This window comes from Bos javanicus, chromosome 6, assembly GCF_032452875.1.
Source record: "Bos javanicus breed banteng chromosome 6, ARS-OSU_banteng_1.0, whole genome shotgun sequence".
NCBI lineage: Eukaryota > Metazoa > Chordata > Mammalia > Artiodactyla > Bovidae > Bos > Bos javanicus.
Window position 1 is genome coordinate 2,208,479 of NC_083873.1, and position 18,472 is coordinate 2,226,950.

The 18,472-nt window shown below is 39.6% G+C and overlaps 1 protein-coding gene across 1 annotated transcript in view; it reads right to left on the reverse strand.

The window, feature by feature from the left end:
* Positions 1-314: 314 nt before the first annotated feature.
* TMA16 (translation machinery associated 16 homolog) overlaps positions 315-18,472 on the reverse strand; it is a 30,596-nt gene continuing 12,438 nt past the window's right edge. The window contains exons 2-7 of the mRNA XM_061419257.1: positions 17,863-17,975; positions 7,580-7,617; positions 6,306-6,390; positions 5,087-5,235; positions 2,225-2,267; positions 315-538 (exon numbers count right to left, since the gene is read on the reverse strand). Of these exons, the coding sequence (XP_061275241.1) occupies positions 358-538; positions 2,225-2,267; positions 5,087-5,235; positions 6,306-6,390; positions 7,580-7,617; positions 17,863-17,975 (609 nt within the window). The 3' untranslated portion in view covers positions 315-357. The remainder of the gene's footprint in view (positions 539-2,224; positions 2,268-5,086; positions 5,236-6,305; positions 6,391-7,579; positions 7,618-17,862; positions 17,976-18,472) is intronic.

Below are 18,472 nucleotides of genomic sequence, written 5' to 3' on the forward strand. Positions count from 1 at the left end.
TTAACCTTCTAGCAAAATAGCTACTGCCTATGCCCCAAAATGTGATATTAGGTGATTCTAAGTAAACATGTTATAAAAAAAAATTGTAACATTTGGGTCCTCATTCATATTGGTCTCCCAGACCTAGAAATTCAAATTAAATGGATTCTGCAGAGTACTTCTATCTATGCTAATAACTTAATGTAAATGAAAAGCAATATTCATTTTTAAGAAAAATTGCCACACTGTTTTTGAAACTGAAAATATAAGAGTAAGATAAAACAGGAAATTCATGTGTTGAGACAACTATTTACCATAATCAATTCAAGTATAACTTCAAGTTATCAAATTATTTATTTTTAACTCAAGCAAAGACACTTAAGCCACCGCAGTCATTTCCTCATCTGTGTCACTGGACTCATCTTTCAGTTCCAATTCCCCTAAATCTCCATCTATAGTTGTCACAGCTTTCTTCTTACACTTCTTGGGCACTGCATCACTAGCACAGACGTTTCTCATTTTAATGTTTGGCAATTTCTTCAGATCAAAATCCCATTCCCTAGACAAAAGAGAGAATGCAGAGAGTTGGTGAAGTGGGGAATGAAGTCAATATTCAAAACTATGTAAAAAAAAGTTTATATATTTACAGCAGACTCCAATGTACTAGACGGAAACAATATAAATCCATCAGGAAAAAAAAAAAAAACGTCCCCAAAACTGAGGTTTGCATGTTCCATACTTACTGCACTTTCTCATTAATCTATAGTATGTTATAGTTGCTCACTCACGTCTGACACTTTGCGACCCCATGGACTGTAGCCGGCCAAGTTCCTCTGTCCATGGGATTTCCTAGCCCAGAATACTGGAGTGGGTAGCCATTTCCTTCTCCAGGGGATCTTCCTGACTCATGGATTGAACCCAGGTCTCCAGCACTACAAGCAGATTCTTTACCATCTGAGCCACCAGGGAAGCCCCATTAATCTATAATAGCAGTTAACTGCCCAGGGAATTTCACATATTCAAGACTTTCAAAACAATGCAGGAAAACATTAGGTAGAAGTTACAAGGAGGCTGTTCCTTTCTTTTATGATCCCTAACCTCAATACTTCCCTCTGTCAGGACATACAGTATCAAGAAATCTCAAAAGCAGGAACTATATATACCATACTGGAAAATCTCCAAAATGCACAGTCAGAAAAGGTTTTTCTCTTCACATACAATGGTAAGTCACAATTAAGTTTCAGCAACCAAACAATTCTTATAACAGAAAACTTCCAGTTTCTCAACCTCAGCATTTCTGTGACAATCCTATGTTCAGCTACTTTGGGAGTAAAATGAAGACTGTTTTGAGAACTGAACTCAAGCTAGATAAAAATACTAACAGTCTATGCTAATTTCTTCTCATTTTTGGCTTCCTTTGGAGGAGACAGAATCTACCGTTTTAATGAATAAAGAGAATACTTATATATCTGACTACTTAATATTACAGGCAAAAAAATTAACATCTAAAAAAAATCTTACGCTCCATGTACTTATATTATAACTACACGTACGTGAGTTAAAAAAGTGAACCACTTCTTAAATACGACTGATAAATTTTATGAGCTGAGATTTTATGAATATTAAATATTTTCTATAAATTCAGAAGTATAATAATTTAAAATAAGCTTAAGGGTTTCAAATAACATGGACTTAATTTATCTAATTTCAATTAAAATTTCAGGCTGAACAACATGACCTACCTAAGGCCAAAGTGATTAATAAAAATTATTTTCTAAAGAAAAGTAATTTATGTTTGAAAACTAAAAACTGGAAATCCTACTCACTGGTCTCTCTGGTCACAGAGTACTATTAGAGAGATCACTGGTCACCTGGTTCTTCATGATTCCCTTCCCACCAACCAACTTTTCCAGAAGGAAGTGCTGCAAACAGTCTGGGAATGGGTTTCTGAGCCATCAAGTCTGCTGCTGACTGTTTTTTTTTTTTTTTTTTAAATAACAGAGAGGAACAGTGACATCATGTTCTTTTAAATACTATATTGAAGAATTTTGAAGTATTTTGAAAAACAAAAGCACTAGGTCACTATCATTTCAGGCATTTCTAGCAAATGCAACTTAGGAAAATTCTTACTTATCTGATGAAAGAGAGGTGAAAAAGAATCCCTGAATACTCAGAAGGGAAGAAAGGTTATCTATCAAGTATTTTACATGCAGCTTTAACAAAGAAAAAAATGCAACAAACTCACCGAAACGTTTTCAGATTATCTGCATTTAAAATGTCTGGAATCTCTGGAAAAGAAAATACATTTATTAGGTAAAGTCTTCTTATTACAGTATTTATAGTTCCTTCCTTTATTATCTCAGGAAGAAAAAGAAATAACTGACAGAAGAATGCCCAAAGCAAAATAAACTTTCAAAGCATGATTACAAAGCTACAATGAAAAGAAGTTTCAAAAGTATAAAGGACTTAGTTTAAGAAGGTGATTAAAAAAGAAAAGACACTATTAAATAATGTATTCTAAAATAGAATGTATAAAATGAAACAAATTACAATAAAAACATTTGACCTTTACAACAGCTTCAGAAAATATGAATGTGAGTGAGGAATGGGTATACCAAACAGGGGCAAGACAGAGAGATGTTAGTATGTGGTCTTCACTGAATCTTAATGACAGCATCTCTGACAATTTTGCCCATGTTTCTAGACTCTTGTAGACTTGTGTCACCACATTCCCTGGGCTGAGGCACAACCAGAAGCACAGGTCTGAGATTTAGCACTGGCTCCACCCCTAGGAGGATGTCTGACCTGGGATGTGCTGTCAGTTACTGCTACTCAACCTGGCGGCTACAGGTCGAAGAGACTGAGCACAGAGCCACCTGGGAGGGCATGACAAGGGCAGAGCTGAGAGACGGGTGGCTCGAGCTACAGGAGAGCAGAGCAACAGTGCAAGTCATCAGACTCCAAGTGTATCTGGCTGATGAGCTGGATGTGGGATGTGAAATGTCTGCAGAATGATGGGCAAGTGGTGATGTCACTGAATGAAATACGGATCTTACAAGAGTAGCCAGTTTTAGGAGAAAAGCTGGACTTTGTTTTGGGACATGCCAAATTGGAGCTGTCTAGAAGACATTCAAGAAGAGATTTTAAGAAACTCAAGTTTGATAATGCAAGTCTGGAGTTCTAGGGACAAGTTAGGATTGACAACATAAATTTGGAAGTTATGACATTTAGATGGTATTTAAAAGCACAGGATTAAATGAGATAAATGCAGGACCTGGTATAAACTGGAAAGACAAGAGGCCCAAGGACAAATATCTGGGCCAATTATTTAGTTCATGAGGCTATGAGAAGGATTCAACTTAGGAAACTGACATTATGGCCAGTGAACTGGGAGGAAAACTGGGGAAGGACAGGGGCTACTACCTCAAATATAAAATGTGACCAAAAAATGAAGGGATCATCTGTATCAAAGGCTGCACAGAAGTTGACTATGAGAGTTGGTACCCAGCAGAGCTACCATCTGTCTTAACAACTTAAACTGTTCATCAGCAACGAGGACTTTGAGTGGTGGCTGCTAAGTCACGTCAGTCGTGTCCAAATGCAAAGTAACAAGGCTGGGGAGTAGGTAGGAAGTAACTTGTGCTGTTATTTAGTAAGCTGCAAGGGTCTAAGTAGAGATCTAACCTGTTTTAAAGCTATTCTGTTGTTGTTTTTCCAGTAAAAAAACATTTCTTATCTACTCAGGGTTCCTAGTGTTACTGAAGGTGTAAGTGCCTGAAGTTAACCTTCTGACTGCAAAGACATCCAACTCAATGAACCTACTGCCAGCTTCTGACACAGCTGCAGAGAACAACTAGGTCAGAGACCAGGCTGCCCCACCCAGTCAGAACACCTCAGGGGACTGGTCACTTGAGCGAACCCACTCTCCTTTCTGGCATCTTCATGAAGAGGGAGCCCCTGAAGCCCGGGGCATTCAACCTAAGACACTTACAATGGCAGGACCCCCGGTCCCTGCTTTCCTCCTCTTTCTCTACTGGAGCCCTCACTGTGAGCCCCTCAGGCATGTCCTGTACCCTCCAGGACCTGCAAGCACTAAATTTTGTGTTTTTCAACACTCCCTGCTGTGTGTTGCTGAAGTGCACCCTGCAGTCATAGTGAGAAACCACCAGGGAGGTTTGGCCTGAGGGGAGAATTGCCTTTGGGGGGCCGCCCAGGCTTTCCTGGACCAAGTACCGCTATTGCCAGGGCTGGGACCTACACAGAAGGAGTCGCAGGATAATGCCTTCAGGCTCCTACTGTTATTATTAAAGCTAAAAAAAACTAATTTTCCTATTAAACATTTCATTTACTGTACTCTCCAGGCAAATCCACACATAAGTGCCTACAGGGACTAGGCAGGGAACGTGAATGAAGGGAGGCCTGGAACCACAGAATGCTGAGTCTAAAAGCGATGGCTGCTGTTCTGCTCTAGCAAACAATGCTGTCAGACCATATGTTTAATGGGCATCCAGAAATCTACATTTTTCATGTGAAATCAGCAGATCTTTTTATACTGACAATTCATATGCCAATCAAACACTACTTGTAGGCCATGTGCAGCCTTTGGGTCGTTCTCTGCTGGTGGGCTTTGCAAGCCCTTGCAAGTGCCCTCTCCTCTCCTCCTAAGCACTTTTCTTCAGACAATGGTGCTAAACGAACAACACACTTGTGTTCACCAACTATAAGAAATGCTACAGTGCTAAGAAAGAAAATTTGATTTCTGTAATTTCTCAAGAATGGCTGCAACAAGTATAGCTCTTTACTACAAAAATTACAGAGGCAAGAGGACACAGTACCTACTCTAAAGAAACTTGATGTGACTGGAGACAGGCAAGTAATAACCCTAGACCAAAGCAGGTTAAGCACATGCCTGAAGGGAGAGGAAAACATTACTATCATAGTAGAAAAATGTCACTGTCAGAATTGACAGTTTTCAGAAAGTAGGAGAAAAAAAGAATGAATTAAAAAATTCCAAACATTCAAAAAGAAAGAAAAGGAAAATCAAAGTGAACTAAACAAACAGGATAAGTTACAGAGACAAGACAGCAGGAAGCCGCACGGAACGCACCGAGGCCGTGGGCCTGGTACTGCCGCTGCTCCCGCTCCAGGGTCTGCCTGATGGCCGCCTCCCGAGAGCAGTGCCTCCGGCCCTGCCTGTCCTTGAAGCTGTTCCGCAACTCAATCTGCTCCAGCTCGCTGCTGAATCGATTCAAATACCTGAAAAACAAGATGGTCTGACTTACAAAATCTGTTTGGCTTATATTACTTCATTTAAAACATAATCCCCAGCCACTGTCTGTCCTTCTCAAGTTTTCACATTCCTCTGGATTCCTTCAAGTTCTCAGACCTCAGACCTTCTCTTGGTAACTCAACCACTCTCAAATCTTCTGTGAACAAATGAAAGCCTGCCATTCCAGTGTCAACTCCAGGTCCTCACACTCCAACACCTCCTGGGTGTCTCCATCTGGCTGACAGGTGACGTCTTAATGCACCCTCCGCCCTGCCCCTGGTCCCTTCCGAACCTGCTCCACCTCTGCCCTGGCCCCCACCCCATTCACACAGATGAAGACTGGGTCACCCTGACTCCTCTCTCTCCCCTTTATGCCACATTTAAGTTTTCACTGAAGATTGAGACTTTTACCTCCTTAAACTCTCTAGACATTTCCATTTCTCTTTACCACATTGCTCCCGCCACCACCTCTTGCCTGGACGGCTTCATCAGCCTCTTAACAGTCTGCCCCTTCATCCATTTTCCTCACTCTCAAAAGTTTAAATGTGAGCATTGCAGCTACTTGCTATTCAAAGTCTCCTATGACTCCCACTGTCCTTGGGTAAAGTCCAAACTCTTACACTGATATTTGAGATCCTTTATGTGTTGGTTGTTTATTCAAACTGTCACAATTCCCTCCCGGAACCTATTATCTCAGTGATATTAAATGTCTGGCAGATCACTAAATAGGCTGCTCCCATCCCCAGGCCTTTCAGACCTTGTTCTCTCTGCCTAGACGCTCTTCAAACTACCTCACCTCCATCTGCTAACCTCCATCTGCAGATGTGAGTTTTGGTGTCATTTCTCAAGGAAGTCAAGAAACTGGGTTACCTGCCATTCTGAGGCTCAGAAAGGTGATGAGCCTTCTAAAATGACTAAGCTAGTATACCAACCCAAAGTCTTTATAATAAAGTCTATCTGCTTGTCTATAAATCCAGAACAGAAACCTGCATCTGCAGAACCAAGTTGGGGAATTCCTCTTACTGACCCTTTGCTCATTAACATGCCCAGTGTTTACCTTTCAATTAATTCACAAGCATCTCTTTTTGAATATCCTACTTTTTTGGGATCAAGATGATTTTGAAACCACTGCAGTTTTTCACCTATAACAACAAGTACCAAAACAGTTTAAAACATAAGTCATTATTTAAGCAGAGGTATTCATTATAATTTTCAACATCAATGTGTTTAAAACAGTATCAACATTTATTTCAAAGTTAAAGTTTTGTGTGGGCTCAAAGCTAACTAAACCAGCCTGTCAGAAACTGAACTGTCACATTTTAATTTGGGGAAGTGACAAAGGTAGGAAGGATGCTTTTCTGTATATATTTCTTATCCAGTAAGGATAAAAAACATTTTTTAAAATAAAGAATACTTTAAAAGAACATGAAGTTCCAAGTATTTATAAAGCAAAGGATAGAACTTGTCTGAAATAAAAAAAAGAGAGTTTGATTAGATTAATGAAGAGGACGGTGTGTGCTAAACTTTCATTAAGCAGTGGGCGCTACGTATAGGCACAGGTCTTGACTTTTACAATCCTATGAGGGTTATTATTATCTCCATTTAGAAGAGAAAGGTTAAGTAACCTGTTCAGGGCCTCAAAGTCAATAAATACACTAAGCATACAAGATCTGCTGTATACGACGCAGAATGACTGACATCTATTATCAAAAAGCTAGCAGACTTCATGCTTATGAGTCAATCAGACCACAGGGGTGCCACTTGCAGTAAGATTTCTCAGTATTACAAATCAAGAAATGGCCCTATCCAGGATTACTGATAAACCATTTACGAATACTATTCTGCTGCCTGATAAGGCAGTAGAGTTAATGGTTTGAATATCTTTCATTTTAGTTACAAAGCCTAGTAGCCACTCACGAAATCTCAGACTTATCAGATAACCTTACCAATAATAAATCTGATCACACACCCACACACACACATAAAAAGACTGTGACACTGAGATACAGACTGAGGATATATTCACATCATTAAGCATGAATTGCTGTTCCCAAAACCCTTCATAATTCTAATGGTCAGGAAGCTAGAATTAAACTGGAGAGAGAGAGGGATGGATAAAGGTAGATACTAAAAACTTCTAGAAAACTGACCTAGATATTAACACTGTTCTAACAGTTTAATGACTGACTTTATTTTAATCAAGTCTGGTAGAGAAAATTCACTTAATCTGGCAAAATCACTTTTATCTGGTAGAGATAAAAATAGTATTTCACTAAGAGAGTCAAGAGAAAATAGGTAAGGGAAGAACTTCAAACAAGTAAATCCACTTACCAATAAGGTTGAGACGCAATGCCTTTTCATTCTTCAATCTTGGGAGAAAACGTGCATGTGTGTTAGAAAACTTCCAAAACAAGTTTTAAAAATCTGAAAAAAACCCCAAAAAGAAAAACTACCCAAAGAACCTTAAGAACCTTTCAAAGATAACTTTTATGCATATGAAATTAACTTTCTTAAAGAAGAAACACTGACACCATGCTTCTCTTTTAAATCACAAAATGTTACTAGAAATTTTTTTCTGCTTTGCAGTGACTAAAGGATACCTATAAAACAAACTGGTTTTGAAAACACAAAGGAAAGCTTGTCTGAATTCTGTAATATACATAATGCTTGTGCACAGAAGAGTATCTAGGACTTTCTAGAAAACAGTGCTGCCATCAAGACCAAAATATATCACTGTCATCTTTTAAACTTCAACAGGAATAAAACAAAATGTTTACTTTTCATAAATTTGATACAAATTATAACAAAGAAAAAGAACTCATTTACTCTAAAAAAATGGCCTACATGATCATGTGCCTCCTACTGTTGCTATTTTGAATTCTAATTCATTCAGGGACTTCCCTGGCAGTCCAGTGGTTAACAGTCTGAACTTCCATCGCAGGGGGCATGGGTTGTTCCCTGGTCAGAGAACTAAGATCCCACAGGAGGACAAGAAAAGAAAAGAAAAAACTCTTTTTCATTCAGAAAAGAGGGACGCTAGTGAGAGGGTAACATGCCGGAAGGCTAGGATCTCCAAATGGAGGAAATAGGCTGCAACCGTCAGAAGTTTCTTCTCTCTCTCTTAAACGTCAGTAGGAAACAAACTACAATTGTCAGATTTTTTTTCCTCCTCTATACAAAATTAAAAGGAGATTTCCTTTAAAATTCTGTGTTGCCATGATGACATCTGGTTCCACCTGAACTTTTCTCAGCCCTTGAGCTAACCAATGTGTTTTTCTCATGGAAATGTTATTCTTAAGCTATGTTACTGCTGCTAGGTCGCGTCAGTCGTGTCTGACTCTGTGCAACCCCATAGACGGCAGCCCAACAGGCTCCTCTGTCCCTGGGATTCTCCAGGCAAGAACACTGGAGTGGGTTGCCATTTACTTCTCCAATGCATGAAAGTGAAAAGTCAAAGTGAAGTCGCTCAGTCGTGTCCGACTCTTCGCAACCCCATGGACTGTAGCCTACCAGGCTCCTCCGTCCATGGGATTCTCCAGGCAAGAATACTGGAGTGAGGTGCCATTTGCCTTCTCCGAAGCTATGTTAATGAACTATGTATTTACCTTAGACTCTTTCTTCAAGTTGGTTCCAACTAAGACTCAGAAGGGATTTGACAAACCAGTATGTTTTACTTAACAAACCAGTATGCTTTACTCTCGCAAATGTTCTCTTAAGCTATGTTAATGGGAGTACATATTTGCTTGGAAACCTGCCTTTCTTCAAGATTCATGTCAATTGTTTTATGGCCCGGGATGATGCACCTTGTGCCAATGTTATCTCAAAATGCATGTTGTAGGTGAGGGGCCTGGTGCCACTCTCTGAGTTCCGAGACATTTCCTTCCTCTAATTAATTAGCTGCCTGCTAATAGGCATATAACTTACTGCTAAAGACTAGCAGGGGGGGCACCCTTTCTGCCCCCTTTTGATGTGTATGTCAGAAGCTTTCTCTATCTCTTTTATACTTTAATAAAACTTTAATACACAAAAGCTCTGAGCGGTCAAGCCTTGTCACTGGCCCCAGGTTGAATTCCTCTCCTCTGGAGGCCAAGAATCCCAGCGTCTTTCATGGCTCAGCAATAACCTTTCACTAGTTTTTTTTTCGATGCTTAATGCTATCAACTAGGGATATAGCAATGAAGGAAAAAAAAATTCACTGTCCCTGCACTAATAAAGCATATCAGATTTACCCTCCCACTTGAAACAACTAGAAAATCAGAGAAATAAAATGAAGCCTTTTTAACAAAAATATTTCAGTCACAGAATGGGAGAAAATATTCACAATACAAATAACATACAAAAGACTTGCGTTAAGAATATATAAATAGTTCTTACTACTTAACAGAGGACAAACAACTCAAAATCAAAAGGGAAAAAATTTTAACAGATTTTTCATCAAATCAGAGACATAAAAGCAAACAATAAACACATAAAAATATATAATTAGTCATAAAGAAATACAAATTAAAACCACACTGACACATTACTGTACACTCACTAGATTGGCTCAAATCTGTTTTAAAAATGATAATACATGTCTGAGAGGAAACGGAGGCTAAGTCCCTTCAGTCCTGTCCAACTCTTTGCAACCCCATGGACTGTAGCCAGCCAAGCTTCTCTGTCTATGGGATTTCCCAGCCAAGAATTCTGGAGTGGGTTGCCATTTCCTCCTCCAGAGGATCTTCCAGACCCAGAGGTTGAACCAGCAACTCTTGTGTCTCTGGCACTGGCAGGCAGATTACCACTAGCACCACCTGGGAAGCCCAACTCTTATACATCAGTCGTGGAAAAAAATAAAATGGCATTACCACTTCAGATAAGGTAATTTTATTATTATACATACTTAAACATTACACCTCCTTCATGACTTTATTCTTTTCAACAAGTTTTTTTAAAAACTCAATTTCTTATTTACTTAAACATACATCTGCTGTGCATGTGTGTGCCTGCTAAGCTGCTTCAGTCACGTCAGACTCTTTGCGACCCTATGGATTGCAGTTCTCCAGGCTCCCCTGTCCATGGGATTCTCTAGGCAAGAATATGGAAGGGGTTGCCATGCCCTCCTCCAGGGGATCTTCCTGACCCAGGGATCGAATTTGAGTCTCTTATGTCTCCTGCACTGGCAGGCAGATTCTTTACCACTAGCACCATCTGAGAAGCCCATGTCTACAACATAGCCCAGCAATTCCAGTTCTAAGAACTGAAAGAAAAATGTTTATGACCACGAAAATACCTGTACATGTTTACGGCAATTTTATCTGTATGCAGCAGCAGGGTTGATCATTTTCACTTAAGCGTTCGCCAGTAACAAGTAAGGCTTTGAGGACCATGTGGCTAGTCTGTCATAACTACTCATTTCTGCCATCACAGCCACAACATGAAAGGAACAGACAGAGCTGCCTTTCAGTAAAACAAACTGCTTTTATAAAAATGGATGGATGGTCACTCAGCTTGCCAACCCTGAGAAAAGCCAAAAAATATAAATGATCCAAATGACTATCAACAGGTAAATGGATAAAAACCTACATATCCATACAATGAAATACTACTCAGTAATGAAAGAGAAAGACAACTTGTTGTTCGTGACTAAGTCGTGTCTGACTTTGTAACCTCATGGACAGGAGCATGCCAGGCTTCCCTTTCCTCAGCCAGCTTTCAGAGCTTGCTCAAATTCACATCCATCAAGTCGGTAATGCCATCCAACCACCTCATCCTCTGCCGTCCACTTCTTCTTTTGCCCTCAATCTTTCCCAGCACCAGGGTCTTTTCCAATGAGTCGGCTCTTCGCATCAGATAGCCAAAGTATTGGCTTCTTCCCCAGTGGAAGACAACTAATATATTCAATAACGTGGATAAATTTCATGCTAAATAAAAAAAGAATGGCACAAAAAACTATATACAGTATGATTCCATTTATAAGAAATGCTAGGAAAGATAGATATCATCTATTAAAAAACAAAACAACAGGTGCCCAAGGCTAGGGGAGGAGGGCTGAGACCTAACTGGGAAGATTTGGGGGAGGATGAAAACACACTCCAGCATACTGATCATGGGGTTACACCATGTATTGTCAAAACTCAAATGCTGTACGCTTAAGTTATGTCTACTTTGTCAAATGCTATTTAAACCTCAAAGATGATTTTTAGAAAGAAGTACAGAACACTACATAATAAAGCTGAGAATGACTCTGAGAAGAATTCATTCCTTTCAAATAAGCCTAGAGGGAGGAGTCTAGTTAGAAGTCAAGTTTGCTATGGATCTGAATGAATACACTGAGGGCTTGAACTACAGGGGATTGAAGCTGGAATGAAAGAGAGAGATTTGAGACTAAATTCTCCAAGTTGTTACCTAGATTCTTACCCATTATGTTTGTTAAGTGAAATTATTTTCATTTGATATCTATAGTTCTTTGCTACCTACTTTATGGGACAATTTGAGAATATACAGTACCAACACGTTGCTATGCTGAGAATTCATAAAACAAATGATACAGAATGATATAGAATAATAACTATTTCCTGCCTATAAATTGAGCATCACTTGAAATGCACTAGTCCTCAAACTGCACTAATTTAATAGGAACAGAAGAGGTATTTCATATAGTCCTAAATCAGAGCATTCAAATGCTGAAGATAAATAGTGTCTGACTCCTTCCTACTCTACACCACTGTTCATGCCTTCAATATCTTCAGGTATTCAGAGTCCATCTGATGAACCCAGCAGCTCGTGTCTGTACCCTCTACCTCTGGTCAAGGGCACTGCACCCTAACAATATCCACCCCAATCTTCCCCTACCTCCCTAAAAATAAATCTTAGGAAGTAGTACAAAGACTCCTCCAGCTGCTGGCTATCTTTCTTCCTTATAAAATCAAGGATCTGTGTTAGGCAGGATGTGGTAAAACCTAAGAGGGTCCCCAGTGTAGATTCCTGCTGTTTTGATATTCACACCCCTGTCCTCCCTGAGGGTGGCTGGACCTCATGGCTCACTTCTAAAAACCAAAACAGTGCACAGATGTCATCTGAAAATGACAGTACAAACACTGTCTTCCATCCTGGTCACCCTTCTTCCTCTGACTCCCTCTGAAAAGGGAAGCCCAAGAACACTGGAGTGGGTAGCCCATCCCTTCTCCAGTGGATCTTCCCGACTGGAGTCAACTGCATTGCAGGCAGATTCTTCACCAACTGAGCTATAAGGGAAGCCCTGTATCAGGAAACCTCTAGTGGTGCAGCCCTCAAAACTGTTTTAATACACTTTAGGGGTGTATCTCATGTACACTAAAGTTAGTGAAATACTGGTATAGGTGATAGCAAAATCACGTAAGTAGTAAACCATGTCAAAAAAATACAGAAAAAAAATTCATGAAAGTGATACAAAAATAACTGATGTTAAAAAATTACCATCTTAAAGCAATATCATTATAATAATCTTTAATGTACAAAACAAAGACCCACCATTACAAAGAGGAAAGAAAATTTGACTATATTATCATAGCATTTGACTATTCTTTTCAAGAAAACTTCTAGCCAAATAACTTGAAGCTGCTTAACCCAACTGGTCTTGGGCAAGGAATGTAACAATAAAACAGCTGGTTTTTATCAGCTACTATGCAAATTTATTTAGCATTCACCAAACTGCCGCTGCTAAGTCGCTTCAGTCGCGTCCGACTCTGTGTGACCCCAGAGACGGCAGCCCACCAGGCTCCCCCGTCCCTGGGATTCTCCAGGCAAGAACACTGGAGTGGGTTGCCATTTCCTTCTCCAATGCATGAAAGTGAAAAGTGAAAGGGAAGTCGCTCAGTTCTGTCTGACTCTTAGTGACCCCATGGACTGCAGCCCACCAGGCTCCTCCGTCCATGGGATTTTCCAGGCAAGAGTACTGGAGTGGGGTGCCATTGCTTCATCAAACTGCTAAGGCTATTCTAAAATAATCAAAATCATATCTATTTTGATTTCATAACTTCATTTTAAGGAATTTTTTATTTGTTCCTATAGCAGTTCCCTTGTGGCTCAGCTGGTAAAGAACCCGCCTGTAATTCAGGAGACGTGGGTTTGATCCCTGGGTTGGGAAGATCCCCTGGAGAAGAGAAAGGCTACCCACTCCAGTATTCTGGTCTAGAGAATTCCATGGACTACAGCCCATGGGGTCACAAAGTAGGACACGACTGAGTAACTTTCACTTTTTACTTTCATAGCAGTTCCTGGGGACTCTCATAGGCCAGAGGCCCAGGGACGAATAGGCAAATTACAGTATGGGATGCTGATCAAAGACAGGCTAAGAGGCAAGAAGGGGAGAAAAGAAGAGGCAGCATACACGTTTCATTTTCAAATAAAGAAAACTTTCTTGTGAATTCCTTCACATCAAGAATATTGAGCTATTTTCAGAATGGCAGAACAAGAACTTACAAAAATCTATAGAAAGCACTGACAAAACTTGTCAAAATCAACTTTTTCAGAAGTATAAAAATTAACCAAAGGCATGCAATAATCAAAGGAGCATTTACTGAAGAAAAATGACTCCGTCTCAGTAAGAACAGCAAGCTCTGTGGTGTTTTATCCCATCCCCCTCTTCCCAGCTCTGCAGTAGTCTTATAAACCAATGTGTTAGCAACTCAGGATAGCTGTAAAAGCCATCCTCCTAGCAGTCACTAGCACAGACTAACAAAAGGCTGACCCAAACAATTTAAAAGCAAAACCTAAGGAATGGAAGTTCAATACAGGGCTCTGAAATGCTCACTGCAACATATTCCTAGGAATCTAGAATGCCAGGTGTACATTCAGGACTGTTTTCATTCCAAAGAAAGACCCGAGAAGATCCTACTCTCTCATCTCTGGATAATCCTGAGGCTTTGTGCAAACGCTAAATGAAGTCTATACAAACTGCCTCCTGGAGTACTGAAAGTATGTCCAACAGACCTACACAGCCCCTCAACAAAGGCTGACTTATTATCAAAAGCAATTAAAGAAACCCCTGTCCAAACATTAGCTGACCACTAATTGAGCAGAAACTGCAAACACTGCACACAACAAACAGGCTTTTACAAGATTAGTTCAGGAAAGTCACAAAGCAAACAGCAACAGCAGCAAACCTAAATGACCGTGGGGATGGGACTGTTATGGAAACCGTGGTGTCGGAAAGAGACCAACAGCACTTGAAGACACAGAATAGCAGAGTTACGCAGCCCTGTGTGGGCTGTGCGGAGTTGCCTCCAATGGCTGAGCGCCCCAGCTTTGTTTTGGGTATTTTTTATACACCATAAACTTCTCGCTAAAACAGCTCAGATCCCTCCCTTCCCCAGGCAGCCCAAGCAAGCAAGGTGAGCAAGCAAGGTCACAGAAGCGGAAGCTGTGATTGACAAATAGCAGCTGTTAAAACAAGATTAAGGAAGGAAAAGCTAAAGGCTGTTCCTTTAATTGGGGGCTTTGATCAATATGTCTGTAACAACAGTTATCACCCTGTATTATTTAAAACGCTCAGTTCTGAACACAAAAGTAGGAGACTCACAAAGAAACAAGAAAGTATGGCCTATACTCAGGAGTTTAAAATACCATACAGTAGAAACTGTACCAGAGAAAGTGCAGAGGGCTGGACCTGTAGACAGAGACAAGCAAACATAAGAAGCCAGTTGAAATTATCCACTCTGAGCAAAAACAAATAATAAAAATTAAGATGTCTGAGAGATCTGTGGGGATGCCATCAAGCATACCAATATATGCATGTAGGAGTCACAGGAGAGGGGCAGGACAGAAAGGGTATTTGAAAAAATAATGGCTCCAAACTTCCCAAGTTGATGAAAAACATTAACCTACATGCCCCAGAAGCTTAATAAACTTCATGTAGGATAAACTCAGAGATCCACACCTAGGCATATCCATACGCTAGTAAAGCTACTGAAAGACAAAGTGGGTATCTTGAAAGCATCAGGAAAAAAGTGACTCCTCACATACAGTGACCCTCAATAAGATGAACAGCTGACTTCTTGTCTGAACACTGAAGGCCTGAAGACTAAGATGTGACATTTCAAGTGTTCAATAGGAAGACTATGAACCAAGAATTCCATACATATTGAAACTTCAAAATGAAGCACAGTCCTACAGAAAAATTAAAGACATTCTCAGATAAAAATGAGAGCATCTGTCATTTTCAGACTCTCCCTACAAGTAACACTAAAGGGAATTCTTCTGACTGAAATAAAAGGACAACAGTTACTAATTTGAATCCACATGAAAAAATAAGAAGCACCAGTGATACAAGGTAATCACACAGATAAATACCCCCGTCCCTGGGATTCTCTAGGCAAGAACACTGGAGTGGGTTGCCATTTCCTTCTCCAATGCATGAAAGTGAAAAGTGAAAGTGAAGTCGCTCAGTCGTGTCCGACTCTTAGCGATCCCGTGGACTGCAGCCCACCAGGCTCCTCCGTCCATGGGATTTTCCAGGCAAGAGTACTGGAGTGGGGTGCCATTGCCTTCTCCAAAAAGACAGTATAAATGTGTTTTAATTTGTAACACTTTTTTGGTCCTAACTTAAGACAACTGCATAAAAACAATAATCATAAAACTGTGTTTTATGAACTTACAATGTATAAAGGCATAACTTATCTGACAGTAGGGCTTCCCAGGTGGCTCAGTGGTAAAGAATCTGCCTGCAAATGCAGGAGATGTGGGTTTCATACCTGGGTCGGGAAGATCCCCTTGAGGAGGAAATGGCAACCCACTCTAGTATTCTTACCTAGGAAATCCCATGGACAAAGGAACCTGGTGGGCTATAATCCATGGGGTTGCAAAGAGTTGCACATGACTTAGTGACAGCATGCAAAACACATCTGACAATAATAGTACAAAGAAGGGGCTCAGAATGGAGTTACAGTGGAGCAAATTCTTGGTATATTGTTCAAATGAACTTGACGTTAATTTGAATTAGATTGTTTTAAGATGTTAGCTGAAATTTCTGGAGGAAATTTCTGGAGGAAACTAAGGAAACAACTAAAGAAAAAAATATATAGTGATCTCTGCTTTACTAAATCAAATTACTAAATCAATTCTCAGCCCTAATCTTGTATCAAATGACATAGGCTGATCACTATTTTCTCTTTGAAACACGTTTTTTTTTCCTCCTAAGTCTCACTTGTTGGAGCCTCCTCCTTTCTGCAACCTCTAAACGGCTGAGGGGCTCTGGACTCAATCCTTGATGTCCTTCTCTTTCCTGTCTTCATTTACTTGTTAGGTGATCTCACCCAGTCTCAGGACTCCTAATATCAGCTAGATATTGATGGCTCCCAAATTTGCATCTATATCCATAACCTATCCTCTGAGCAACAGAGCCAGCACATCCAACAGCCCATTCTGTATCTCACCTTTGACATCTAATAGGTACTTTCACCTAAATGCCTAATAAATGTCTGCATGGCTCACTGCTCAAATGTAAAGTCTTCAGAGACACTTTCCAAGACTATCCTATGTAAAACAGAATCTCTCCCTCACTCTCTATTCCATAATCTTTTTAAATTTTTCTTCATGGACGTCATCACAACCTATTTATATTTATGTATGTTTTAGGTTAAGTTCTTTTCTTTTTTTTTCTTCTTTTTACAGCTTTATTGAAGTATAATTGACATATATCAAGTTGTACAAAAAGTACGCTATTGGGGGTTTTGACATATTTACACTCTTGTAAAACTATCACTGTAGTCAAGATAATGAACATGTCTGTCACCTCCCAAATTTTCTTATGTCTTTCCGTAATCTCTCCCTCCTGCTCCTCCCCCTACTCCAGGCACCACTGATTTGCTTTCTGTCACTATAGATAGTTATTAATTTCTAGACTTTTATGTAACTGGAATCATATATACTATATATTTTTTTCTGTATGACTTCTTTTCCTCAGCATATTTATTTCAAGATTCATCCATGATGTTTCATATATCAATCACTTATTTGTTTTTAATGCTGAAAAGTATTTGTTACGTTAATAATACCAGAAATTTGTTTATTCATTCACCTATGGAATGTTGGTGGACATTTGGGTTCTTTTACATTTGTATTACAAATAAACCCACTATGAATATTTGCTATAAATTTTTGTGTGGACATATGCATTCATTTCCTTTAGGTAAAATATGCAGGAATAGAATGGCTAGATTGTGTGGTAAGTGCATGCTTTTAAGAAATTTACAAAATGTTTTCTGAAAGTGGTTGTATCATTTTACATTTACACCAGCAATAGATGAGCATTTTTTTTAAATTTTATTTTTAAACTTTATATAATTGTATTAGTTTTGCCAAATATCAAAATGAATCCGCCACAGGTATACATGTGTTCCCCATCCTGGACCCTCCTCCCTCCTCCCTCTCCATACCATCCCTCTGGGTTGTCCCAGTGCACTAGCCCCAAGCATCCAGTATCGTGCATCGAACCTGGTAGGTTAAGTTCTAAGTGCTGAATCCTTGTTCACTGTTTTACCTTAGTGCACAGAACACACTTGAATATTTATCAAAAGAAGAGAAAGGGAGTACTGATTAGGAATAACTGTATAAAAAGGTTTTTTACCAATACATAAAATAATGAAGATACTTACTTTTCCTTTTTTTCTTGTTTGTGGGCCTTTCTTGTAATTTGAGCTGCTTTTCTACTATATGGATGGATGACTTTTTTTTCCTGTCCTACACTTTTTCCCTTTGGTGCTTTAGGCTGAAATGTAGAGAAGTATATGACACACATAGTCAGATACATAAATGACTTCTGTCAAAAATTTTTCTTTAGAAATAAAAATTTTAAACAGTAATATAACAGAAATACTGTGAGCTGGAAATATGTCACTAGAAATCAGGAGATATGCCAGACTCAGTCTTTGTTTCCATGGTCCTAACAGAAATGATATACAGTTGACCTCTGAACAACACAGATATGGAACATGTGGGTCCACTTGAACGTAGATTGATTGTTTCCCACAGTAAGCACTACAGTGCTACATTATCTATGGTTATGGAGGAACTGTATATATGGAGGGCTGACTATAAACTGTATGCAGATTTTTGACTGAGCGGAGAGTCGGTGCCCCTAATCCCTGCACTGCTCAGGAGTTAACTGTATTCAGAACTATGCTCCAGTGATATAAGAAAATAAAGGCACGGAGCCAATAAACCAGGTTTTCAACTGTTCCATCTTTAAAGCAGATACAGAGAATA